This window comes from Crinia signifera, chromosome 1, assembly GCF_055691185.1.
Source record: "Crinia signifera chromosome 1, ASM5569118v1, whole genome shotgun sequence".
Classification (NCBI taxonomy): domain Eukaryota; kingdom Metazoa; phylum Chordata; class Amphibia; order Anura; family Myobatrachidae; genus Crinia; species Crinia signifera.
In genome coordinates this window covers 481043900-481071844 of record NC_139217.1, presented here as the reverse complement: position 1 = coordinate 481071844, position 27945 = coordinate 481043900, and the positions used below count along the sequence as shown (strand labels likewise).

At 46.6% G+C, this 27945-nt stretch overlaps 1 protein-coding gene across 4 annotated transcripts in view; it reads left to right on the top strand.

The window, feature by feature from the left end:
• The window catches only part of TAF1C (TATA-box binding protein associated factor, RNA polymerase I subunit C), a 105748-nt gene that overhangs the window by 14095 nt on the left and 63708 nt on the right, over nt 1–27945 (top strand). For 3 of the 4 annotated variants that reach the window (XM_083155503.1, XM_083155501.1, XM_083155502.1), the window contains exons 5-6: nt 8372–8467; nt 9033–9103. In XM_083155503.1, the coding sequence (XP_083011629.1) occupies nt 8372–8467; nt 9033–9103 (167 nt within the window). The remainder of the gene's footprint in view (nt 1–8371; nt 8468–9032; nt 9104–27945) is intronic. The other variant, XM_083155500.1, reaches the window with a different exon arrangement.

Sequence of the window (27945 nt, the reverse complement as noted above, 5' to 3'; positions counted from 1 at the left end):
TCCGGTCGCAGAGGAAGATGGAACGGAAGGTCCGCTGACATTGCTAGGAGGTCTGCAAACCAGGGCCTCGGGGGCCAGTCTGGAGTGATGCGAATCAAGGTTCCTCCTTCCATTTTGAATTTGTGGAGAACCCTGGGAAGAAGAGCTATCGGGGACATTAGCTAAAATGGCCAAGATGCCAACAGAACATCTGTGAGACAGTCGCCTGGATCTCTGGTGCGTGACCGTCCGGTTGTGGCGGGTTGCCATTAACTCAACCTCTGGAACTCCCCATCAGTTCACGAGCAGGTCTCACATGTCCTGATGAAGAGACCATTCCCTGGCGTGGAGGCCGGGGTCTGATGAATGAGGAAGTCCACCTCCCAGTTCAGTACCCCCGGAATGAAGATGTCCGATATGGCCGGGACGTGTCTCCGCCCACTGGAATATACACCTTGTCTCCGTCATGGCACCTTGACTGCGGGTTCCACCCTGGTGGTTGATGTGTGCTACAGCCGTAGCATTGTCTGACTGGACCTGAACAGGACAACCCTGAAGCAATGTGAGGGCCATACAAAGGGCTCAGAATACCGCCCTCAGTTCTAGGCGATTGATGGGGAGATGACTCTCTTGCGGTCCATAAACCCTGGAAGGATCATTGGCAGGTGACTACTCCCCATCCACGCAGACTGGCGTCTGTCGTCAGTAGTACCCAATCCTGGATCCAAAAGGGACGCCCTGCTTGTAGGTTCCGGGAGAACCATGTAAGGGACAGCCGAACATCTTGTGAGAGCACAATCCGCTGTGTCTTGATGTGACGGTGTCAACCGTTCCATTGAGACAGAAGCTCTGGACCCGCTGAAGTGGACGGGAGTGGAACTGGGCATATTCCACCATCTCGAAGGTTGACCCCATCGAGACCAGGACTCGCATGAATGGACACCTTCTTGTGTCTGAGAAGATTCTGGATTGGAGGATCTGGAGTATGTCCCCCAGATGAACCATCCGCTGAGATGGAAGGATAGTGGAATTTGACCAACTGATGATCTAACCATGGCTCTGTAGAAGGGTCACCGCTCTCTTGATGTGATCCTGTAGGTCCGTCGGAGATTGAGCCAGCAGAAGGAGGTCGTCTAAAGGGAGGATTCTCACCCCCTGACGTCTGAGATGTTCTGCCATGATTTTCGTGAATACACGAGGTGCAGTCGAGAGACCAAAAGGCAGTGCACAAAACTGCTCTGCTGGGCGATCACTTTCAAAGTGCAGGAACTGCTGATGGTTTGGAGGAATGCGTACATGAAGGTAGGCATCCCGGATGTCCATGGATGCCAGTAAGTCTCCAAAATGCAAGGATTTCATCCGAAACCTTGGAACCCGGAGGAACTGATTGAGGGATTTGAGGTTGAGTATCGGCCGATACGCTCCACTGGGTTTCCGAACCAGAAACAGGCTGGCGTAGAACCCCAGACCTCGTTGTGTTGGGGGAACCTGAACAATGATCTTGGATTGAAGGGGGGATTGAATTGAGACTCCGAGGGCCCTTGCTTTGACGGGATTCCTTGATAACCTGATGGAAAATAATTGAGAGGGGGGGATGATGACAAAGCATGAGAGCATAGCCTCACACGACGACATCGTGGATCCAACATCTCAGGAGACGACCTCCCACGCTGGGGTCCCCCAGATGGAGGTCCGCCCTGTCAGGCAGAGTGCTTATCTGCCTGCTTGGGCTCTGGACGACTGGTAGACCAGGCTTGTCATCCTCTCTGCTTAGGCAGTCTGAAAGTTTGAGGCTGCGATCTCGGGAATGGCTGACCTTAGGCCTTGCCTTATGGGCGAAAGGGTTCGAGGGGCTGCTGTAGATGGCAGGAACCCTGTCTTAGATGCCGCTACCGTAGCTACTATCTTGTCCAGTTCTGGACCAAAAAAGATTGTCCCATTAAAGGGCAAAGCCTTCAGCGTCCCTCCGGCAAAAACAAAGCTCATCTGGCTGAGAAGGCGGAAGCCGAAACTTTAGAAACAAGAAAGCCCGCATCTAGGGCAGCTTCACCCAAATAGGATACAGCCTGTTGGACCTGGCATGCTAAAGATTGCAGTTCCTTCTGGGGAGTACCATCGGGTAAGCCTTTGACGAGGGAGTCAGTCCACTCTGCAAGAGCCTTAGTGACCCGTGCTGAAGACGAGGCCGGCCTAGCGATGGCGCCTGCGTGTTTATAAATGACCTTTAGGAAATTTTCTAGTTTCCTGTCGGTGGGTTCCTTTAAAGGAGCGGTGTTGGGGATGGGCAAGGTAGAAGCCCTTACCAAGTAGACCACAGGGGGAGGATTCTCCCATTTAACCCTGTCCTCTGGGGGAAGGGCATTAAGACTGGGGAATCTCCTGGGGAGTTGGAATTTACTATTGGGGGTAGCCCAGCTTCCTCCAACATTTCCTTCAGTTGATCCGATTTCAGGAATAATGAGGACACTACTTTCTTTGTATGTTTAAAAACAGTTCCCTTAGTTACAGGGACCTCCTCCTCTCCGAAGTCAAAGGTCCCCAGGAGGAGGGGCCTCCTGGGGATCTGAGGGAGGTTCTGCCTCAGGAGGTATAGACACTGTCGCCTCGTGTTTGCAGTCTATGTCAGTGTCCCCTAAAAGCTGAGGAGGGTCGTCCCTTAACAATGCTGGGCTTTTTGGACTACATCTGTTGAAGGCCCTGAACCGAAGCAGCTAAGGAACTAACCTAGGGGGGCTCCAACTTAGGGGTGCAACGTTCCCTGGACTGAAGTGGAAGGGGCCACCCACGGAGCAGGCTGCACAGGAGGAGCAGACGCAAGGCGGTCCACCAGCTGCGTCATGACCTGGGTGAAGAAAGAAGCTCAGTAATGGATGAGGTGGCTGGAAATTCTTGCTGATGCTTATGACAACAAAGGCCGTCATGCACTTCATTCTGCGTTGACAAACCTGCAGCACATCCTCAGGCACAGGAGGTGCAAGTGCGCAGCACAGGAGCTCCCACCTCCTTCGGTGCTTTACCTCTGGACATGTTAACCTGAGGTAAATTCTTGTCTCAACAACCCTGTATGGTGTGAGAAGTACTGTAGTTAAACTACACACTGCAGGCACATTGAGTGTAAGTGACAGAACTACCCACACAGAGGTAACACACAGCAGAACATACAATGCAATGAAAATAATAAATGCAGCTGCTCTCACTGACCAGAGACCCAAGGCTGGCCGGAGCAAGCAAGTATAGCCTGACCTGTGGAGGAGAGGTATACTGGGGACAGCCCAAGGTCTCTGGAGGAGCAGCAGGCAGTGTGGACCAGGCAGCAATGGCAGTTCTGCGTCCTGTGCAGGTAGGGAGAGGGCGGAGGAAAGCATCGTAGAGATGGCGCCAGCAGACCCGGGTGAGGGACTAACGGAGTGAGCCTGCCTTCCCCTGCTGATGCTGGAGCCACCAGGGAATCGTGGCTGCCCACAGCACATACAGGGATTTACCGCTGCCTGTGCTGCGCTCCGTTACTTAAATACCCTGGTGGTCTAGCGGGGGAGCAAGCGACCCGGTCCCCGGCTGATCAGCGCACCCCAGTGGTCCCCACGCGCCAGAGCCGCGATAGGCGTGCAGCGCCTCTTGCCTGCTTGTGGCTCAGGGTCCTTTAACTGTGTAGGATCCAGGCCGATGTCACTCTCCCAGTTGTGGTGCTGCGGCCAGGGGAGTTGGGGCGGCAGGTGTAGGCATCCTCGGCGCTGCTTGCCCTAGGAAAAATAGAATGTTAAATAAAGGTGCTGCTCCTGCTGCACCAATGGAAAAGCTGGTGGCCTGAGGTGGGGGTGGGGTATAGGAGGGGAAGAACCCGTTTCCCGGAGGCAGAAGACTTTTTAACCTGTTTGGTGCCTGCCAGGACCACGCCACCTATACCCAGTATAGCCCTGTGTCTCCTAGGGACTCGAAGAGGATGGTAAGGCGCTCCCTGCTGGAAGCACACACATTATGCCATCCACGTGGGTTCCAGACTGGTGTGTGGGGCAGCAGCACCGGTAAGTGGGGCCTCCCAGCGAGCACTGGATCCCCGCCATTTTGCCTGCACTGCATGAGGCAAAATCCCTTGGCTAGTGTTCCCGCTAGGCTGTTTTAGCGGGGCGCTGCGCCCTGCCCGATTTTTAAAGGACAAAATGCGCCCTGCCCCTCTCGCAGCGCCCTGCTAAAACAGCCTCACGGGGAAGCCCAGCGTTGCCGTAGATGGCAATGCCCGGCGCTTCCCTGGCAGCATAGTGGCTTCGGAGGGGCCGGTCCCACCCCCTTTGATGACGCCGGCAGCCTGGGCACGGCCCTTTGACGCTGGCGATCCGGGCACGCCCCTTTGATGACGCCGGTGGCCCGGGCACACCCCCAAACTGACGTGTTTAAAAAAAAAAGTAATTAAATCCCAGGTTCCACATTCTGATTGATCACCTCTACCACCTGAGGATTGTAAGTTATGGGACCACCCACCCCCCCCCCCCCCCCCCCCCCCCCCCCCGATTGATTCCCAGCTAAACCGTTGGTTTTACCACAGGAGCCTACAGACAGGCGCATAGATCAAGTCCATCTTTACGCTCAACAGGGTGATACAAAGACCCACTGTGGCTGCGTCATGGGCTCCATCAGCTATTCTGCCATGGCTTCACGTGCTGGAGGATGAGCTGCGTCTGACGCATCAGAGGACGCCAGACTATGAGTGTCTCTTTTCGGACAGGCGGCATTGTATATTATGGAGGCTCTGTCCGATGCTGGTGTATTGGCCACAAAGGCCTCTGCCAATTCTGTGCTGGTACATCGTTTCTTGGAGTTATGACCCTGGAAGACTGATTTAGAGTCTAAAAAAGGTCCTAGAGATGTTACCCTGTAAAGGGGACATATTATTTGGGGAGGAGCTTAACAAAATTGTAGCTTCTTTGGCAGCTGCCAAGACTGCGTGCCTCCCAGAGCAGTTTCACTCACGCCCTCTAGTGTCGCATCCATGGACAGCGTCATCGGATCAAAGCCGCATTGCAGAAGCTCGGGCATCCCTTAAGTGGTGGCTCCAACTATCCCCAGTGGTGGCTCCAAATATCCCATCTGCACCAAGGTCATCCATTTTGGTTCTCTTAACCACTGATGCCAGCCTACGAGGCTGGGCAGCCGTAGTACAATCCCAATCCATGCAAAGGTCCCGCTCAGAAGTGCATCTGTCCATTAACGTCTTGGAGCTACGAGCAGTGTACAGTGCTCTCATCTGTTCCCAGAACAAACCGGTACAGGTTCGGTCAGACAATGCCATAACAGTGGCTTACATAAACCGCCAAGAGGGCACTCTCAGTGCAGCAGCCATTTGAGAAGTGTCCAAAATTCTGACTTGGACAGAACACCATCTCCTGGTATTGTCTGCTGTGTTCATCCCTGGAATACTGAATTGGGAAGCCGACTTCCTAAGTTTGCAAGATGTCCATTCGAAGGGAAGGTCACTCCACCCAGAGGTGTTTTCCCTTCTGGTGAAATGCTGGGATTCCCCAGATGTGGATCTTATGGCGTCACGTCACAACCACCAAATTTCAGTGTACAGGTCGCGATCCAGGGATCCTCAAGCTTCATGGACACACTGTCGATTTCCATGGAGGTTTTATCTTCTATACATTTTTCCTCTGGTGTCTGATACCCAGAGTTATCAGGAAGTACAAACAGGAAGGCTGGCATCTCATACTGATAGAAACGTCTTTCAGTACAGCAACCATTAAGTTTGCCTCTCCGATCGGACTTACTCAGGGGCCCTGCCTACACCCAGATCTACAGTGCCTGTATTTGGCGGCATGGTGCTTGTGTCTGATATTATAAAAAATAATTTTCCACAAAAAAAAGTAATCCAGACAATGCTCAGAGCTCGTAAACCCGTGTCTGCTAGAATATACTATATGGCATACATATTTCTCCTGGTATGCGGCTCGGGGCTGTGACAAGACTTCTTGTTTTTCTACAAAGAGGCTTAGACCTGGGCCTGAGACTAGCTTCATTGAAAGTGCATATCTCAGCCCTTTCCATCTGGTTCCAACGGAAGATTGCAATTATCCCAGATATACATACTATCCTGCAAGGAGTTCTACGTATCCAACCACTATATTGTACCGCCAATACCACCATGGGATCTGTCCTTAGTGTTGCAGGCTTTTGGAAAACCTCCTTTTTGAACCACTACACACAGTGGAATACAAATGGCTCACAGCCATGACGTCTTCCTCTTCTTGGTAATTGCGTCTGCAAGACGTGTATCGGATTTAACTTCCCTCTGATGCCGTCCTCCTTTCCTTATCTTTCACTCAGACAGAGCGGTGCTCAGAACCAGATCTACACACCTTCCTGAGGTGGTTTCCAAATTTCATATAAACCAGGAAATTGTTGTCCCTGCGTTTAACTCAGAGGATCTGTCTCCGGCTGAGCATTCTTTGGATGTAGTTAGGGCTCTAACTACATATGTTGACCGTACTGCTTCCATTCGGAAGTAAGGGGCATTATTTGTGCTCTACGGTTTCCACAAAAGGGGCTGGCCAGCGAACAAACTGTAGCTCATTCAGCTGGCTTACCAGCAAGCTGATCTTCTGTTACCACCATCTATTCATGCACATTCCACCAGATTGGTAGGTCCACCATGGGCAGCAAGCCGAGGGACATCCGCTGAACAATTGTGCAAGGCCGCAACGTGGTCATCTGTTTATGCATTCACTAGATTCTATGCATTTGACACGTTCGCCTCCCAGGATGCTTCCTTTGGTCGTCGGGGTCTTCTGACATCTCAGGCAGGTACCCTCCTTTGAGTACTGATATTGGACATCCCCGATGTCACCCTGTGGGGACCATGAAACCCAATGAAAATTAGCGTTATGGTAGACACCTTCGGTTAACTTTCTTGGAGGTTCATGTGTCCCACAGGGCACCCACCCTTATAGGCCTGAGGTATTCCTTGTGATATACATGATGTGATTTATACCACCTTGGTCACTACTTCCCTCACTCAATGTATGAGTGCTGGTATGTTCATCACCTGTCTTCTTCCTTATCTGCTTCCTGCTATTGGCTGGTTAACAAAACTGAGGAGCATGGAGGTGGGGTTATAGGGGAGAGGAGCCGTGCAGCCTGGGATGTCTCAAAGCTTTGCTGATTGGCACCACGGTCCTCTGGATCTGCCTACAAATCGATGTCACCCTGTGGGTCTCATGAACCTCGATGAAAGAGCGTTTATCGAAGGTAAGTCTACCATAACTCTCGTTATCTACAACAGAACAAGTCCTGGGTATCTCTGTTAGTGTATGGGAAGTGCAGCAGCTTGTTCTCCATTTGTGATGTAATGTGTGTTTACTGCACAGTAAGTCGTATGCATGGCTTTATCTACTGAAAACAGTGTACTAACACAGAATCCCCCAGCCTATTGTAATGGAGCAGTAAATGAGCTGGACCTTCAGAGATCTCTGTAGTATCTGGTCTAGGTCAGCCTCTCCCCTTCTCTCATCTATAATGGACCAATGCTGGACATGCAGAGATCTCTGTATTATCTCGTCTAGGTCAGTTTCTCCCCTTCTCTGATCTATATTGGACCAATGCTGGACCTGCAGAAATCTCTGTAGTATACGGTCTAGGTCAGACTCTCCCCTGCTATCGTCTAAAATGGATCAATGCTGGACATGCAGAGATCTCTGTAGTATCTGGTCAAGGTTAGGCTCTCCTCTGCTATCATCTATAACAGATCGATGCCGGACCTGCAGAGATCTCTGTAGTATCTGGTCTAGTTTAGCCTCTCCCCTGCCATCATCTACAGTGGACCAATGCTGGACCTGCAGTGATCTCTGTAGTATCTGGTCTAGGTCAGCCTCTCCCATCATCTATATTGGACCAATTCTGGACCTGCAGAGATCTCTGTAGTATACGGTCTAGGTCAGACTCTCCCCTGCTATCGTCTAAAATGGATCAATGCTGAACCTGCAGAGATCTCTGTAGTATCTGGTCTAGTTTAGCCTCTCCCCTGCCATCATCTACAGTGGACCAATGCTGGACCTGCAGTGATCTCTGTAGTATCTGGTCTAGGTCAGCCTCTCCCATCATCTATATTGGACCAATTCTGGACCTGCAGAGATCTTTAGTATCTGGTTGAGGTCGGCCTCTCCCCTGCCATCATCTATATTGGACCAATGTTGGACCTGCAGAGACCTCTGTAGTATCTGGTCAAGGTTAGGCTCTCCTCTGCTATCATCTACAACAGACCGATGCTGGACCTGCAGAGATCTCTTCAGTATCTGGTTGAGGTCAGCCTCTCCTCTGCTCTATAGATCTATATATAATCGGACCAATAGATTGAGTTGAGGACCTTGCCATGTTTGTGTAATGACTCATTATTCTCTCTCAGATCAGCAGGTTCTCCTGGGACCAAAACGCCATTGCCTTCCAGTGTATGGGCCGGCTGCTGGAGCCACACTTTTATGTGGGGGACAAGTTTCTGAAGGTCAGAGAGTAATACAGTTCTCCCTTATCTGTGTATTCCAAAAACCGAAATATTCTGAAAACCGTGGTTTTTAGGAATATTTTTATTAAATTTTTTCCCACTGCTCCCTTTTTTCATATTTGTCCCCCGATGTCCACGGTGGCCTCCGGGAACCTCTACAGCGGCATCTCCGGTCCCAGGGGTGCATTGCGTGAGCGTGCCAGTGATGTCACCGGCGCACTCGTGCACTGCACCCCTGGGACCGGAGATGCCGCTGAAGGGGATCCTGAAGGCCACCGGGGGACACAGCGGACGTCGGGGGACCATCGTGGCACCACCAGGAAAGTATGAAAAAAAAAATATTCCAATATCTGAAAGTCCCTTATCCAAAATGCTTGTGATCCCGAGCATTTCAGATAAGGGATACTCACCCCAATTGTGCAGACGTTATACAGATGTACATGGCACCCTATGTACACATGCTTCTGGGACCGCAATTACGGAATGTCTCCTACATGGGGAGCATGAGTGAGCTGTATAGCTGTTGTCTTTTTGTTTTTCCTAAATGAGTGTCTCTCATTAAAAGTGGGAGATCAGACAGGAGAAACAGAAGATGACTAAGCTGCTCCATTCTCTGCAGATGGTTCCCTTCCAGAAGTGAGTTGCATGTTCTTATGGACATCTAATGTGTATCCAAATGTTCTCCTCTCTCTTTAGTGTCTTCATTCTCCTCTCCATTCTTCTTATATTCTTTCCAATCTGAATATGTAGTCCATCCTCATGTACCGTCACTGTTTTCCTCAGGGTGTTGATTTTCTCCTCTGTTGCCTCATCAGCAGCCACCTCCCATATTCCCGGATCTTTTTTCTCCCAACCACCTCTTCTCCCATATTCCCGGGATCTCCTCTCTTCCAACCACCTCCCCTCCTAAATTCCTGGTGTCTCCATTCTCCCAACCACCTCGCATATTCCCGGGGTCTCTTCTCCCAACCACCTCTCCTCCCAAATTCCTGGGGTCTCCTCTCTCCCAACCACCTCTCCTCCCATATTCCGGGGTCTCCTCTCCCAACCACCTCTCCTCCCATTATTCCCGGGGTCTCCTCTCTCCCAATCACCTCTCCTCCCATATTCCCGGGGTCTCCTCTCCCAACCACCTCTCCTCCCATATTCCCGGGATCTGTTCTCTCCCAACTACCTCTCCTCCCATATTCCCGGGGTCTCTTCTCCCAACCACCTCTCCTCCCATATTCCCGGGGTCTTTTCTCCCAACCATCTCTCCTCCCATATTCCCGGGGTTTCCTCTCCCATCCACCTCTCCTCCCATATTCCTGGGATCTCCTTTCTTCCAACCACCTCTCCTCCCATATTCCCGGGGTCTCCTCTCCCAACCACCTCTCCTCCCATATTCTCGGGGTCTCTTCTCCCAACTACCTCTCCTCCCATTATCCCATGGTCTCCTCTACCAAACACCTCTCCACCCATACTCCCGGGGTCTCCTCTCTCCTAACCACCTCTCCTCCCATATTCCCGGGGTCTCCTCTCGCAACCATCTCTCCTCCCATATTCCTGGGATCTCTTCTCTCCCAACCACCTCTCCTCCCATATTCCCGGGATCTCCTCTCTTCCAACCACCTCTCCTCCCAAATTCCTGGTGTGCCCATTCTCCCAACCACCTCGCATATTCCCGGGGTCTCCTCTCCCAACCACCTCTCCTCCCATATTCCTGGGGTCTCCTCTCTCCTAACCACCTCTCCTCCATACTCCCGGGGTCTTCTCTCCCAACCCCCTCTCCTCCCATATTCCTGGGGTCTCCTCTCCTCCCATATTCCCGGGGTCTCTTCTCCTCCCATATTCCTGTCTCCTCTCTCCCATATTCCTGGGGTCTTTTCTCCCAACCACCTCTCCTCCCATATTCCCGGGGTCTCTTCTCTCCCAACCACCTCACATATTCCCGGGGTCTCTTCTCCCAACCACCTCTCCTCCCATATTCCCGGGGTCTCTTCTCCCAACCACCTCTCCTCCCATATTCCCGGGGTCTTTTCTCCCAACCACCTCTCCTCCCATATTCCCGGGGTCTCTTCTCCCAACCACCTCTCCTCCCATATTCCCGGGGTCTTTTCTCCCAACCACCTCTCCTCCCATATTCCCGGGGTTTCCTCTCCCACCCACCTCTCCTCCCATATTCCCGGGATCTCCTCTCTTCCAACCACCTCTCCTCCCATATTCCCGGGGTCTCCTCTCCCAACCACCTCTCCTCCCATATTCCCGGGATCTGTTCTCTCCCAACTACCTCTCCTCCCATATTCCCGGGATCTCCTCTCTTCCAACCACCTCTCCTCCCAAATTCCTGGTGTCTCCCTTCTCCCAACCACCTCGCATACTCCTGGGGTCTCTTCTCCCAACCACCTCTCCTCCCATATTCCTGGGGTCTCTTCTCCCAACCACCTTTCCTCCCATATTCCTGGGGTCTCTTCTCCCAACCACCTCTCCTCCCATATTCCTGGGGTCTCTTCTCCCAACCACCTCTCCTCCCATACTCCCGGGATCTCCCCTCTCCCAACCACCTCTCCTCCCATACTCCCGGGATCTCCCCTCTCCCAACCACCTCTCCTCCCATACTCCCGGGATCTCCCCTCTCCCAACCACCTCTCCTCCCATATTCCCGGGGTCTCTTCTCCCAACCACCTCTCCTCCCATATTCCCGGGGTCTTTTCTCCCAACCATCTCTCCTCCCATATTCCCGGGGTTTCCTCTCCCATCCACCTCTCCTCCCATATTCCTGGGATCTCCTTTCTTCCAACCACCTCTCCTCCCATATTCCCGGGGTCTCCTCTCCCAACCACCTCTCCTCCCATATTCCCGGGGTCTCTTCTCCCAACCACCTCTCCTCCCATATTCCCGGGGTCTTTTCTCCCAACCATCTCTCCTCCCATATTCCCGGGGTTTCCTCTCCCATCCACCTCTCCTCCCATATTCATGGGATCTCCTTTCTTCCAACCACCTCTCCTCCCATATTCCCGGGGTCTCCTCTCCCAACCACCTCTCCTCCCATATTCTCGGGGTCTCTTCTCCCAACTACCTCTCCTCCCATTATCCCATGGTCTCCTCTACCAACCACCTCTCCTCCCATACTCCCGGGGTCTCCTCTCTCCTAACCACCTCTCCTCCCATATTCCCGGGGTCTCCTCTCCCAACCATCTCTCCTCCCATATTTCTGGGATCTCTTCTCTCCCAACCACCCCTCCTCCCATATTCCCGGGATCTCCTCTCTTCCAACCACCTCTCCTCCCAAATTCCTGGTGTGCCCATTCTCCCAACCACCTCGCATATTCCCGGGGTCTCCTCTCCCAACCACCTCTCCTCCCATATTCCTGGGGTCTCCTCTCCTAACCACCTCTCCTCCATACTCCCGGGGTCGTCTCTCCCAACCCCATCTCCTCCCATATTCCTGTGGTCTCCTCTCCTCCCATATTCCTGGGGTCTCTTCTCCTCCCATATTCCTGTCTCCTCTCTCCCAACCACCTCTCCTCCCATATTCCTGGGGTCTTTTCTCCCAACCACCTCTCCTCCCATATTCCCGGGGTCTCCTCTCTCTCAACCACCTCTCCTCCCAAATTCCTGGTGTCTCCATTCTCCCAACCACCTCGCATATTCCCAGGGTCTCCTCTCCCAACCACCTCTCTTCCCATATTCCTGGGGTCTTCTCTCCCATATACTTAGAAGAGGAGAAACGGTGGTCCACAGGGGGTGGGCAGCCTTTCACAAAAGGGATTCCTTTTTGGAGGCACACTTTTAAATTGTTAGGAATGGTGTATGAGTAAATATATAAAACTTAACTTTTAATTCCAATTATTCTAAAATGGGTCTTAATGAATCCCACCCCCCAACTACACAGAGCTGTATCATAACATCATTGACCAAGCATTCGCCAATGGAACCATCCTTAAAGCAGAACATTCTTTTTTACGAACTGAAAGTCCTAAAATTCCGACATTTTATTTACTGCCCAAAGTGCACAAAATCTGTACCTCCGGGCAGACCTATTGTGTAGGGGTGTGAAAGTTTAACTGAAAGTGCCAGCGTCTTTATCGACGTCCATCTCAGACCACATGTAGTATATCTTCCGTCATACGTCAAAGATATGACTGACGTACTCAGGAGACTACACAATGTCAAACTGGAAAAACACCAACTGTTAGTCAGTATGGACGTGGAGTCCTTATACACCTTGTGGCCGGAGAGCCCGGCACACGGGGTTAATGGCGGCTACAGCACTGAAGGGGTTAACTCTCCGTGCTTTGCCGTTATTCAGAACAAGGGCACTTGACATGTTTTAAACTGTATGAGTAGCACTGAGCTGGGACAGGACCCTTCTGCAGTGCTGATGTAAGTTGTACTTCTGCCTGTATCTGAATGTTGTAACATCTGTATGCTGTGTACCTCTGCAAGGAGAAGGGATCTTTTCAGATCCATTGGCAATAAACCATCTTTTGCCCAAGAAGTCTGCTTCATCTGCGACCAACAGAATTAATTGCAATAATTCCGTTCTCCGGCTGTTCTGGGCATAGCATCCAGCGTCTCCGCTCTGCCAGCTACCAAAGCAGAGGCCTGGTCCGTGACCAGTGGGGGACTAGTCGACACCAGCAGTGTGTCGACGCAGGTAGTACTCAGGGCCAGCAGTTGGGCCTGAGGAGGTATCCGTGGTTCCAGACGCCACGTAGGAGGAGTCTGGTGGTGGCAGCGATAACCCCGCCCACTGCGTAGTGGGTGGAGTCAGTAACAGGCGGTTACTGACGGTAACAGGGAATCCCCTATTGGCCAGGTCCCGTGAGACCAGGAACCGCTATCTGTGGACCCGAAGGGCGTAGCCAGAGCTAAGGGCAGGCGTCCGGTCACAGAAATTGGTGGCAAGCTGGTGGGATAACCCAGGCGGCTCTTCAGTCACCCGATTGGAGAAGCCGCGTTACTCAGGGAAGAGTAACGGCAGCCAGGAGAACGCGCAAGATGGCGGACTTCAATGGAATGTCGAAGGATGACCTCGAGATCGTGTGTCGGGAGAAGGGTGTGAAGATCCCTTCCAAAGCAACTGTAAACGAAATGAGGGCGGGGCTCAAGCGCTTGGAGGAGTCGAGTCGGGAGGAGGTGCAGCACGCTGATGGTGACCGTGTCCAGGAGGACAGCCACACAGAGGACCTTCATCTGGACCCGGTGAGACTCACAAGCCCCGCCCCCTCTAGCAGCAGCCATGTTTCCCAACATTCCCTAGCAGGGCCAGGATCCCCGCGTCCCAGTGGGGGTGGAACGGATAGCCTAGACGATCAGCCAAAGCAGAGGCCTGGTCCGTGACCAGTGGGGGACTAGTCGACACCAGCAGTGTGTCGACGCAGGTAGTACTCAGGGCCAGCGGTTGGGCCTGAGGAGGTATCCGTGGTTCCAGGCGCCACGTAGGAGGAGTCTGGTGGTGGCAGCGATAACCCCGCCCACTGCGTAGTGGGTGGAGTCAGTAACAGGCGGTTACTGACGGTAACAGGGAATCCCCTATTGGCCAGGTCCCGTGAGACTAGGAACCGCTATCTGTGGACCCGAAGGGCATAGCCAGAGCTAAGGGCAGGCGTCCGGTCACACACCTCAATAAGACACTCTTGGTCTTCAAGCAACCAAATACTTTCTGGATATGGAAGGAATGGGAGATTTTCAGAAATTCATTCTCAAATTGTTGCATTTTATATTGCACCACAATTACTTTGTGTTCAATGACCGCTTCTACCTCCAGGTTAGGGGTACAGCTATCATCATATGGCTGAGATATATTGACGACGTCATGATCATCTGGGACAGCACAGAACAAGAACTCACACGGTTCATGGCACGTCTTAACGACAATTAATAGAATTTGAGATTTACTCATGAATGCAGCAAAGACACCATCTCCTTCCTAGATCTGCGGATATATCGCGATGATGACGACCAGATTGCGACAAAATTATTCCGCAAACCCACGGCCACGAACAGTGTTTTACACAACTCCAGCTCGCACTTTCTCACGACCATAAGAAATATCCCCAAAGGCGAATTCTTGAGGCTTAAACGAAATTGTTCGAGTCAAGACAAATACAATCAACAAAGCTCAGAACTGTCATGACGCCTGAAAGCACGAGGTTATAGCAACCGCCTCATTAAAAAATCCAAGTCAGCCATAATGGCACTTGACAGAAACAAATTAGTTTTTGAAACCAAAACTAAACCTGCTAACAGCGCTCCCAGATTTGTTGGTGATTTTTTTAGTAACTGGAGAGAAATGAGAGACTTTGGCATATTCTGAAGTCTGATCCTGACCTGTCTACAGATCTTGGTGAATCTGTCGCTATGAGTTGGAGGAGATCCCCCAACCTCAAGGATGCTCTAGTTAAGTCATTTCATTCCCAGATCCAAGAAGGATCCCATATGTAAGGTACATTTCCATGCGGTACCTGTAAAATCTGCAATCTTGTGACCACAACTACATCAGTCACTGATAAATATGGGAGAATGCACCACATTAACGAATACTTTAACTGCAAAACGACCAATGTGGTGTACTGCATTACCTGCTCTTGTGGGAAGAAATATATAGGCATCACCACAAGGGTGCTTAAAAATAGGATCCTGGAACACTTAGGAACCATAAGGAACGCATCCAGAGAATTGGCCACTATGTGGCCAGGCATTTTCACCGATATCAGAATGACAGACAACGTTTTCTGAGAAACAAAGTAGCTTTCTGAATTAACCTGGCGCTTGATCGCTGCCCTGGGTCACTATTAGATTGTATGTGTCACCCAACATACACAAACAGATACAATAGAAAAAATGGGGTACCAATAGTATCCTTGGGTGCTGATCTCAAATGGGATCTTGGTGAGAGAGTGCCCAAAATGAAGAAACAAAGAAAAAACCACAATAGTGTATTATCAGAGGGTTAATGCAATATATAAGGTAATTTCCCAGCAAAAGGTTATTGAGGGGACTCGTACCCTGAATGTGGGTCTACTGTTCAGGTAGACCAATCTGAGTATTGGGGGGGAGCGGTTCTGTACCGTCTGATCTCAATTCATCCAATTCCGATGTCATGTGGAGAGAGAAAAAAACTGATATGGTGTAATATCGTTTAAACCCCTGGACTTAAATGGATATCGACAGATGTGCAAAAACCGTACCGTATTTTGAGGTCTACTGTTTTAAGGCAGACCACTTAGGCTTTGGGGGGAGCGGTTCTCACACCAATCGATATTCCAGAAACTCCATATCCAATTTGCATATAAAATATGAGAAAAGCGGATATAGTGTAACACCGCTTTATTCACAACATATAAAAACAACAGTGGGGATCCAAAACAACTGACTCTCACCCAGTGTATTTGTCCACCCAAGCAGACAAAAAAGGCAGATGGTGTATAACAGGCGTCCCTGCAGCCCTCAAGGTGATGGTCCAGTGTGATGTCCCCTCCTGCTCCACGGCCAACGCGTTTCTAGACCACAATGGTCTCTTTTTCAAGGCATGTGGAGCATAGGTTCCGGGCACATATTTATACCCCTTTCCGGGGGAGCCTAATACCAGACATAGAATTACCTAACATCTAATATGCCCCCTCCCGATTCCAAATTCCGGATTTCACCTCCTTTCTTTACATCGCACATTCCCTTCACAGCTGATCGTCAGTGTCTTTGATTCCGGCAGTCAGACAAAGCGGATATGACGTTTTCCGTCTCCTATAGCGATGCTTTTGTTGTCTTTGCGGCCAGGCTTCTAGCGGAAGTGACGTGACTTCCGCCTGCTCGGAATGACGCGTGTTTGCGTTCCATTCCGTTTTTACTTCCTGGAAGCGCGGCATCTTGCGTTCCACTGCGCTGTGATACTTTCTGTCATTCCTTATTACAGAGTTTTCTCTTTAATACAAAGTATTATCATGTCTTCCGTGATTCTCCGGTATAAAACAAAGGGAATATATATTAGATCTTATAATTCCAACATTGTTAGAACATGAGGTGACTTTGTGCATTCTGTGCAAATCGCATATTTAAAGTGACAGTGTGCTCATATTTAAGGTGAAACAGGAGTTTATAAAGTGCACTATTAAGATAAAAACATTTTTTTAAAAAGGTTAAAAAATAAGGTTAAAAATCCAGTTCATAAAATTCAAATCCCATCACATAAACCATTTTAATTCAAAGTCTTTATTAAGACCATTGGGGATGAGAGTTTGAAAATTAAAAATTAAAGTCATTTCATTTTTTGCTAAAATCATGGCTATATCTCCTCCCCTAATATTGCCCTCAATTTTTCTCAAAATATAAAAATTCTTTATGCAATTTGGATTGGACTGGTGCTGTGTTTTAAAGTGCATTGGTAGTGCATGTGTTTCAAGTCCTTTCCGGATGTTGCGGAGATGTTCGCTCATCCTTACTTTGAAGGGTCTACTTGTCCTTCCTATATAGAACTTTCCACACGTGCATTCCACAGCATATATTACGTTTATAGAGTGGCATGTGACGAATTCTTTGATCAGATGTTTTTTACCATTTATCTGGATCTCAGTGATTTTTTGACCAAAGTTGTTTTTCACAGTTTTACAACCGGTGCAGGACCCGCATCGATAAAAACCAGTGGATGTAATTATAGCTTTCTTAGGAGATGTTGGGCATAAGCTCTTTACCAATTTAGATTTGAGATTGGGCGCTCTCCTAAAGATACACACTGGTTTTAAAGGGATCTCAGCACCTATTACCGGATCTTTCCTCAATAGACCCCAGTGTTTTTGTATAATTTTCTTAATTTCCTGGTGTTGAGAGGAATAGCCGGTAACAAATGACCATTTAAATTTGTCATCTTTCTCCACTGTTTTATCCCTTGGTTCAAGCAGGGTAGCCCTTTCTATTTCTTGTGCCTGTGTTAAAGAGCTCTCTACTTTCCCGGGATCATACCCACTATTTATGAAACGCTCTTTCATTCCTTGAGCCTGTTCCTGGAAGACGGTAAGATCAGTGCAATTCCGTTTCAATCTCTTGAATTGACCAATAGGGATTGATTCAAGCCATCTGTCTTGATGACAGCTATTGCGGTTTATATAGGCCTGAGAATCAGTCGGTTTTGTATAATTTTTTGTTTTAAGCACTTTGTTTTCTACATATATAATTATATCTAGAAAACTTACAGAATCCTGACTGACATTGTATGTTAATTTAATCCCCTTGTCGTTGTCATTTAGGTAACTGCAGAATTTATTTAGATCTTCTTTGTCTCCCCTTCAGACGAAGAGGATGTCGTCTATATACCGACGCCATGACACCAGGTTTGCCCCATATGGGTGGTGGGACCAGATGGTATCGGTCTCCCACTCACCCATAAAGATGTTAGCATAACTTGGGGCAAACCTGGTGCCCATGGCTGTGCCTCTTCTCTGGATATAGAATTCGTCTTTGAATATAAAGTAATTATTTTGTAATATAAACTCTATACCTTCTACCAAAAAGTTTTTTAATTTTTGGTGCATGTCACTGTTTGATAGAGCCCTTTTTACAGCCTCCACACCTTGATTATGGTTTATTATGGTGTATAATGATGTCACATCTGCCGTCACAAGAAACAGATTTTCTTCCCATTCGATGGTTTCGATGTATTTGAGGACTTCTGTTGTGTCCTTTAAATGGGATTTATTTTTTGTTACCAAAGGCTGTAAATGAACATCTATGAACATGGAAAGGTTTGAAGTGATAGAGTCCACCCCGGAGATAATGGGTCTTCCGGGGGGATGTACCGGATTTTTATGGATTTTTGGGAGTATGTAAATGGTGGGTATTATTGGACTCTCAATATTTAGAAATTTATATTGGTCGTCTGTCAACGTGCCACATTTACTGTATTTTTCTGTAAGATTTTTCAGAAGTAAAATTATCTTCTGGGTAGGGTTCCCTCTCATTTTTTTGTATGTTTCCTGGTCCGAAAGCTGTTTGTGGATTTCCTCCTCATAGTCCTTCTTGTTTAGAAGGACTATCCCACCCCCTTTATCAGAAGGCTTTATGACCAGGTTTTTATCCTCTTTTAAAGATTTTAAACCCTTCCTTTCTTTAAAGGTTAAATTTTGTCCTATCTTTTTGGGATCTAGCTTCCTGACATCATCCATCACCAATGTATTGAATGAGTCTAGAAAACATCCCTTTAGATGGGATGGGTAAAAGGTTGACTTTGGTTTAAACACCGGAACATCAGGATTATAGGTCTCATCATTCTCACGGTCATGAAAAAATTTTTTTAGAGAAAGTTTTCTCAAAAATTTTTGAACATCTATAAACACTTCAAACTGATTGATGGGTACGGATGGGCAGAATTTAAGGCCCTTTTCTAATAGGGACCTTTCTTCCTGAAGAAGCAAGTGATCACTTAAGTTGAAGATTTTAATCGTCCCTATATTCTCAGGGATGGGACCAGAGTTTTCATTTAAAGTGATAGAGTTTTTTATTTTCCTCCTCTTTTTGCTTTTCTGGGTATTTTTCTTTTTAGTTCCGCCCCTTTTCCCTCTAGTGGTTATTTTTTGTGGTCGACCTGGTGTCGTCTCCCTAAAAAATGCTGGTGATCTTCCCTCCTTGGTGAATAGTTATTTTCCAAATTGGAGAAACGATTATAAGTGGGAATATCATAGTTGATTTCTTGACTATTTTCATAGTTATAATTCTTTGGGGGATCAGGTCTGTACCTCCAATTTTTGTATACTCCCTCTTCCCTTCTTCTTGAATTTTGATATCTGGGGACATAGCTTTCATTTGTATCCCTCTCCCGGTTATAACTAAATTTATTGTCTGATTCTCTCTCTCTGAAGTCTTTATCAGGTTTTCTCCATCTTGGTTTAGGAGCGGGAATTTTTGGTCTGGTTATTGTTTTTGGTAATCTTGGAGTTTTAGGGGTTTTTGGTGTTTTGGGGACTACCTCTATTATATCTTCTGGATCTTTTAGTAGTCCTAAATCCCTTTGTAATTTTTTTAATTTTCTATTAATCAGTGTGTTTTCGATTTTTTCTATTTTATGACAAATTTTCTCCTCCTTTTCTTTATAGTCTTTGTGGTCTTTAAAGGGGGCTGACGACTTCTTTAATTCCTTTATTTCTTCCTCTATCTTGTTTAGATCGCCCTTCCTTTCCTGAATGATTAGGGCCATGAGGTTAAAGGAACATTCAAATAGGGTGTCATCCCATCTTTTTTGGAAATTTTCACTCGGCGAGTTAATACTCGCTGTTTTTTCTACTTGCAAACCTTTCGGTATCACTTTAAGTGACACATATTTTTCCAGGGTTGCAATTTCCCAACTAAGGTTGGTTTCCTTTACTAAGACCTTTTCCAATTTATTTAATAGACCTTCTAGACTTTCGTCTGCTAAGATCACTTCTTTAGTTGGATCATTAAAGGCATTTTTCAGCCGACTGATCCTCTCTTCTCTTATTTTAAACATATTTTAGCAGCACAGGTATATCCAAAAAAATGGTGAACATGCAAGACAGAGAAACAAAGTAGCTTTCTGAATTAACCTGGCGCTTGATCGCTGCCCTGGGTCACTATTAGATTGTATGTGTCACCCAACATACACAAACAGATACAATAGAAAAAATGGGGTACCAATAGTATCCTTGGGCGCTGATCTCAAATGGGATCTTGGTGAGAGAGTGCCCAAAATGAAGAAACAAAGAAAAAAACCACAATAGTGTATTATCAGAGGGTTAATGCAATATATAAGGTAATTTCCCAGCAAAAGGTTATTGAGGGGACTCGTACCCTGAATGTGGGTCTACTGTTCAGGTAGACCAATCTGAGTATTGGGGGGGAGCGGTTCTGTACCGTCTGATCTCAATTCATCCAATTCCGATGTCATGTGGAGAGAGAAAAAAACTGATATGGTGTAATATCGTTTAAACCCCTGGACTTAAATGGATATCGACAGATGTGCAAAAAACGTACCGTATTTTGAGGTCTACTGTTTTAAGGCAGACCACTTAGGCTTTGGGGGGAGCGGTTCTCACACCAATCGATATTCCAGAAACTCCATATCCAATTTGCATATAAAATATGAGAAAAGCGGATATAGTGTAACACCGCTTTATTCACAACATATAAAAACAACAGTGGGGATCCAAAACAACTGACTCTCACCCATTTCATTCCCAGATCCAAGAAGGATCCCATATGTAAGGTACATTTCCATGCGGTACCTGTAAAATCTGCAATCTTGTGACCACAACTACATCAGTCACTGATAAATATGGGAGAATGCACCACATTAACAAATACTTTAACTGCAAAACGACCAATGTGGTGTACTGCATTACCTGCTCTTGTGGGAAGAAATATATAGGCATCACCACAAGGGTGCTTAAAAATAGGATCCTGGAACACTTAGGAACACTTAGGAACCATAAGGAACGCATCCAGAGATTTGGCCAACATGTGGCCAGGCATTTTCACCGATATCAGAATGACAGACAACGTTTTCTGTTTGGAGAAAATACATTTGGGGATACGAGGTGGAGACACCATGAAGGAACTCCTTAAAAAAAGAAAGCCAGTGGACTTTCTATCTTGGTACCCTTGCCCCCAATGGGCTCAATGAGCACATTAATTACAGAATCTTTGTTTAATTATTTTCTGACTTTTGTGAACAACGTATAATTCATATTCCAAATGATTCTACCGACCCACACTTAATTTTGCTCATTATCCTTTCCCATTTCCATATGTATAATATATATTTATATATTTTTATTTCTCACCCAAAACATCAATCCCTTGTTCTGGCTCAGTAGCGCACTTCCTGGTTTTTCACATATTTATTTATTATATGCACGGTTTTTCATTTAGCACTGTTATGTTTTACATGCCAGCACAGTCACCACATATTTTCTTTTACCTTATTTTAGGTAATTGCTTCATTACATCAACCGTTTCATATAAACGATTCATAAGCACCTGTAATCTGATCTTCACGCCTTTCAATCCTTGTCACGTCATCACATCATAACCCCACTCACATATGCACTTACTTCACCATATACACCAAATCGGCCTATCCTTTACCACTATGTCAATCCCCACCCCCTTTTTTGCTATTTTTTAGCACTCACTTTTTGGATTTACCATATATACTCGAGTATAAGCCTACTTTTTCAGAAAAAAAATTATGCTGAACAAGCCCCCCTCGGCTTATACTCGAGTGAGGGTCCCACTTGATTCAATAAGTTTTCCCAGTGTTTTGTTGTAAAATTAGGTGCCTCGGCTTATATTCGGGTCGACTTATACTCGAGTATATACGGTACATAATCCTTTATTCAACATCTCAATTCTTAATTCTTGTTTATGTTTTTTATTTCGGCACATTATTCATATGCACACTTTGTATCTTTTTTTTTTTTTTTTTTTTTTTTTACTTCAAATCTTTATTTTCTTTTTCCATATACAAACAAAAACAATTGACATGGACATAACATACATAAATCAAAATTTCATTAAAAGAAAAAAGGTCATTCAGAAGTTCATAGTGCTGCTATTAAGTCTCTGCGTCCGCTAGATGCCCAGTTACTGGTATATCATCATTTATAGCGTTCCAAGTTTAGGGGGGGGAGTTGACCTTTTATATATAGTGTTCATGGCGTTTTAACAGTATTATTTATCTTTGCCACATGGTTCACAGCCATAGTAATAAACCTGAAGATATTCAGTGATGGGATAACATTTACGGACATTTTTTATACTTTGTGTAAATGTGAAAAATGAGAAAGTTCTTTACCGTGTTTTGTGTATAAGTGGTTTACAATTGAACTACTATTTGCCAACCAATTCGTGAGACCAAAGCATCTCAACGCAAAGTGCCAGTTAGTGCTATTACCAATACATAGAATTGATCCAATAGTGCCAAACTTGGTTAAATTTAATTAGCATGTGGCGGCTAGCATATATATACTTTTCTTACTTAATAGTAGTATAATTAACTAGAGCTTTCCAACTATTATAGTCCGGGGATTCCTTGGACATCCAGGTTCTCCCCACAATTAATTTCACCAATGATAATAGTTATATAGACTATACCTAATAAACAGCACTTGGGGGTTAAGAGCTCATTAGAGATCCCTGTATCTACTATAGTGAGTTTAACTTTTCCCCAGAATTCTTTTACTAAGTGACAATCCCAGATTAGGTTAATGAAAGTACCCGGGAGTTGATCACATTTATTGCAGTTTGCCGAAGTCCTACAAGAGAATTTCCATAGTGTTGTAGCTGATAAATATGATCTGTGTAAGATATACAATTGTGTCAGTCGTACACGTAGCGAATTCGTTGCTATAGTTACCGCTCTTTTAGCCCTGTTCCATTCTTCTTCGCCGTTCAGCACCCCCACATCAATTTCCCATTTCTCTTTTAGCCCCGTTAGTCCATCATTATGTAGTTTTTTACCTATTGTTTTATATATTCTTGATATTGATTTTCGTTTATTACTAGACTTCAATATCAATTTTATCGGGGATTACCCGAATAGGGGGATTTTGGGTACTTATGTAGTATCTGGGCTGCCGATTTTTTGATTGTATGCCTTAAGTTAAGGCATACAATCAGATGCGATGCGATGCGATATCGCATCGCATCGCATCCGATATCGGATGCGATATCGGATGCGATGACCCGATTTTTCCATAGGAATCAATGTTAAAATGATTCCTATGGAAAAATGGGTCCTTTTCATACCCCTACTATCCAAGTGGGCATGGAGTTGGATATAAACCTGTGGCGAGCGTAGCGAGCCACCGAGCCCGAAGCGTGGCGAGCGGACGGTATTCGTCCCCTCGCGGGGCTCGCTTCGCTCGCCACGCTTCGGGCTCGGTGGCTCGCTACGCTCGCCACAGGTTTATATCCAACTCCATGCCCACTTGGATAGTAGGGGTATGAAAAGGACCCATTTTTCCCATTGAATTCCATGTTAAAATGGACTCAGTCCATTTTAACATTGATTCCTATGGAAAAATCGGGTCATCGCATCGCATCGCATCGTCGCATGCGATGCGATGCGATCTCCCGATCCGACCCGATTTAGAAATCGGCAGCCCAGATACTACATAAGTACCGGATTTTGTTTGCAATTTTGGCCTGTATCGCACTTCTCAACTGAAGATAGGGAAAGAAATAGGTCTGAGGCAGGTTGAATTCCTTTTTCAGTTGTAAAAATGATTTAAGCCCTTCTAAGTTGAAGATTTGGCTGCATGGGGATACCATGTCTCTTTAATCTGCAGCATTTCCGACTCCTTATTAGTAATGTATTCTGCCAATGAATGATCATGATCTATAAAATCAATCTTCAGTAGTTGATTAGTTTCCTGCCATATTTTAATTGCTTGAACTGTTAAGGGGGGGGTCAGTGTGAACCTTCTTGGCCTGTATAATGCTTTGCATCGGGCTGACCCCGGGAGTAGAGAAAGATATTAAAGTGTTCACTGATTCCCAACTATGCTCTTCCTGGATAAACCAAGACCTTAGGTGGGATAACTGGGCGGCTATATAGTATCTCCTCATGTCAGGTAGGCCTAGTCCCCCGTCTTCCCTCTCCCTCATCAGATTGTTCAGTTTTATTTTTGGACGTGTGTCATTCCAGACAAACGAGGCCAAAATGCTATTTCATTTTCTAAATAATGATTTGGAAAGATAGGTCGGTGCTTGGTGTAGTACATATAAAATTTTAGGAAGGATCACCATCTTCACTAAATTTATTCTCCCGGCTACTATCAGAGGAAGTTTTTTCCAGGATTTAATTTTTTTCCTCAACCATTCAAACAGGGGTTCAATGTTGAGTTTCACAAAGTCTCTAGGGTCCCAAGATATTGTGATGCCTAGATACTTGAAGGTCGTGACCCATTGCAGTGGAAGGGGAGGATAAGGTAGGTAGTTTGAGGGGGATCCTGCCGGGAAAATAACGGACTTAGTCCGGTTAATTCGAAACCCGGAAAAGTCACCAAATTTCTCGATTAATTCCAAAGTCTCCGAGAGGGACTTGGTGTAATCTGACAGGTATATTGAAAGATCATCCGCGTATAGTGAGATTCCCTCTCTTCGTTTCCCTGATAAAACATTAGTGATCTCAGTATATTGCCTTAATTGGCAAGCTAGTGGTTCAATCGCCAGGGCGAACAGGACAGGGGAGAGCGGACATCCCTGTCTCGTTCCCCTGGCGAGGGCGAATGTCAGAGAGGTCCACCCATTGATGGTAACACGGGCACTCGGTGTGGTGTATCAGAGTTGGATCCATTTGATGAAATTATGACCCAGCCCTGCTGATCGTAATACCGCCCATAAATACGGCCATTCTAATGTGTCAAAGGCTTTAATCGCGTCTATTGACACCACTACCGGTCTTTTATCATCTTTCCTAACTGTCTGCAAATATAAACGTCGTATATTTATAGAGGTTTCCTTCCCGGGCATAAAACCCTATTGGTCGGAATGTACCAACGTTTGAATATACCGATTTAACCTATTGGCCAATATTTTAGCTTCGGAGGGGATCAAAGAAATTGGTCTATACGAGTCTAATTTTTTAGCGCTTTTCCCAGGTTTTAATATTACCACAATCTTGGCCTCTGTCATTGTTGCTGGTGCGACACCATCCTCAAATGAGTTTTCAAGGGTTTCTAGAAAAAGGGGAGCCAGGGACTTCATGTATTTCTTTATAGATCTCTACTGGGATCCCGTCTATTCCCGGGGCCTTACCATTAGGTGATTCTTTAATTGCTTTTATTACTTAAGTTATATTTAGAGGGGCCTCCAATTCTTTACTTGCCTCTGTATTTAATCGTGGAGGGTGGATAGAATTTAAATATACCTCAATCTCTTTAGATTTTTTTGGTAGTTGGCTGGTATAGATCTTGGAAAAGTAAGACCTGAAGGCTTCTCCTATCTGGGGGGGTCGTACATACCAATTCCCTGTCCTCTTTTATAATCGTATTTATCGTTTTGGATGGTTGCTCTGCTTGTACCAAAAAGGCAAGATGTTTACCTGATCTATCCGAATTCCTATATTTAACCTGTGATTTATATTGCATACTTTTAAGATGATCAGATTTTATTGCTTCTAACCATGTATTTTGTGCCGTTTGCCAGGCCTGATAGGAAAGCTCAGTGTTATTATCCAAGAATTATTTTTCTTTAACTAAGCACGTGTCTGCCATTTCTTGTATTGGGATGCGGTCATTTGGTCTACTGCATTATGGTAGAAAGTCATTAGGTCGAATCCATTAGGTCGACATGCTAAAAGGTCGACATGACTCTAGGTCGACATGGGAAAATGTCGACATGATTCTAGTTCGAAAGGTCATTAGTTCGACAGGTCATTAGTTCGACAAGGTCATTAGTTCGACATTGTCTATGTCGACATTCACAAGGTCGACATGGAGTTTTTCACTGTTTTTTTGAGCCAACATGTGCCGACAGGCGGTATTTCATGCCCTACCATCCACTAGGGCGTGGTGGGAGAATAAAATAGTGTGCCGAGCGTAGCGAGGCACCGTGCCCGACGCATTGCGAGCGCAGCGAGCGATGCGAGGGGATGCAGTGCACTTTAAACTGTGTCCATGTCGACTGTGTTGACATTCAGGTAAAAAAACAGTGAAAAACCCCATGTCGACCTTGTGAATGTCGACATAGACAATGTCGAACTAATGACCTTGTCGAACTAATGACCTGTCGAACTAATGACCTTTCGACCTAGAATCATGTCGACCTTTTCCCATGTCGACCTAGAATCATGTCGACCTTTTAGCATGTCGACCTAATGGATTCGACCTAATGACTTTCTACCATAATGCAATAGACCAAATGATCCCAACCCCTTGTATTGTAGCTCGATCTTCTCTTTTTATTTCAGCAATACTTTTCCTGAGAGTGCCTTAAAAGCATCCCATAATATGGGCGCTGTCGCCGACTCCCAGTATTCTAGCCACTGTTCCTCCAGATCTGTCTTTGCATCGATCCTACTTTGTATTAAAGCTCCAGAAACTGCATCCTCGATCATAGTCCAGAGATATTTCCATATATACTGGCTAATGGTCCGAAATGCCTCTCGGTTTGTACTCAATTTTATGGACTTGAGGAATGAGGTTTCTGGAGATTAGAATAAGATCGATCCTGGAAAAGGCTAGATGCGAATCAGAGAAGCAGGAACATTGCCGAGAGGTTGGGTTCCGTACCCTCCAGGGATCTACCCAGCACATATCATGTATGTAATTTGCAAAGTCTTTATTACCTCTAGTGTTACCCACCCCTCCGCCACTCCACCTATCTAGTTGGGGATCTAAGGTATTGTTAAAGTCTCCCATACATATAACCAATGTATTGGGGGACAGAGCAATACATTCTACCACTTTTGTTAATATTTTAAATGAGAAGGGAGGTGGAATGTATATAGACAGTATTATAAACTGAACTGAATGGATTACACAGTCCACCCGGGTCTATCCATGTTCTATTACAAGTAAATGACAATACCCCCCTAGCAGAGGAGGAGAGGGAGGCGTGGCAGGTATATCCGACCCATGGCCTTCTAAGCGCCATTTGTTTCCCACCCATCAGATGTGTTTCTGGAAGGGAAATGATGTCTGGCCCGTATTTTCTTAATGGATTCATTACTAGGGACCGTTTTATTTTCTCATTCAACCCCCTAACGTTCCACGTTAGTACCTTTACCGTCATCTTATAATTAAGAAGCCCCGCCAGGCTTCCCCCTTACCCTTGTCTGCTAAATACATTTTCAAAGACTTATAGCAGGTGAGCGGACGCAGCAGCTGATCACATTTTACTAACATTGATCCCTTAAAAAAAAGAAGAAATCCCCCCTCCCTGTATACCTCCCCGACCTAGGCATACCTATTCCCATCTTCCTCCCCCCCCAACACAAAAAAATAAATAAATAGTAAACTTAACCCAATGACCAGGGGGCTAAAAATATATAAGCCACCAAATTTGCGGGTGAGCTCCCTAATGAAATAGCTCTATTTTATTAGTAGGCCTAGCCCTCTGCCAGTTGCCTTGTCCCTGGGGCATAGTTGTCCAGACACTTTGCAGCTTCCTGCGGTGTTTGGATAAAAACAGTCTCATAGACCCTTATTCTGGTTGGTGCGGATATGTCCGCGTGCGTTCGTTCCGCCGAGGCATATCTGCGCATGTGTGAAAGGGACATGCGTCCAAATTCCGCATGAATTGTTTACACTACGAACAGGGGGAGGAGAGGGGCGTGAAGGGCTGTTTGGCCTCATTAACATATGCATACGCTCCGCGTTTCATGGGCGTTCCCATGCAAACGCTGGGCGTACGTATGGTAATGCGGCCATGACGCATGTGTAGGGGGCAGACCTATGACATCGCCGGATGTCAGCTGCCCGCCCAGATCCCTGCTTTCATACGGAAAAATGCCCGTGTGGTCTGAGGTTGCGGGAGCTGCCTGA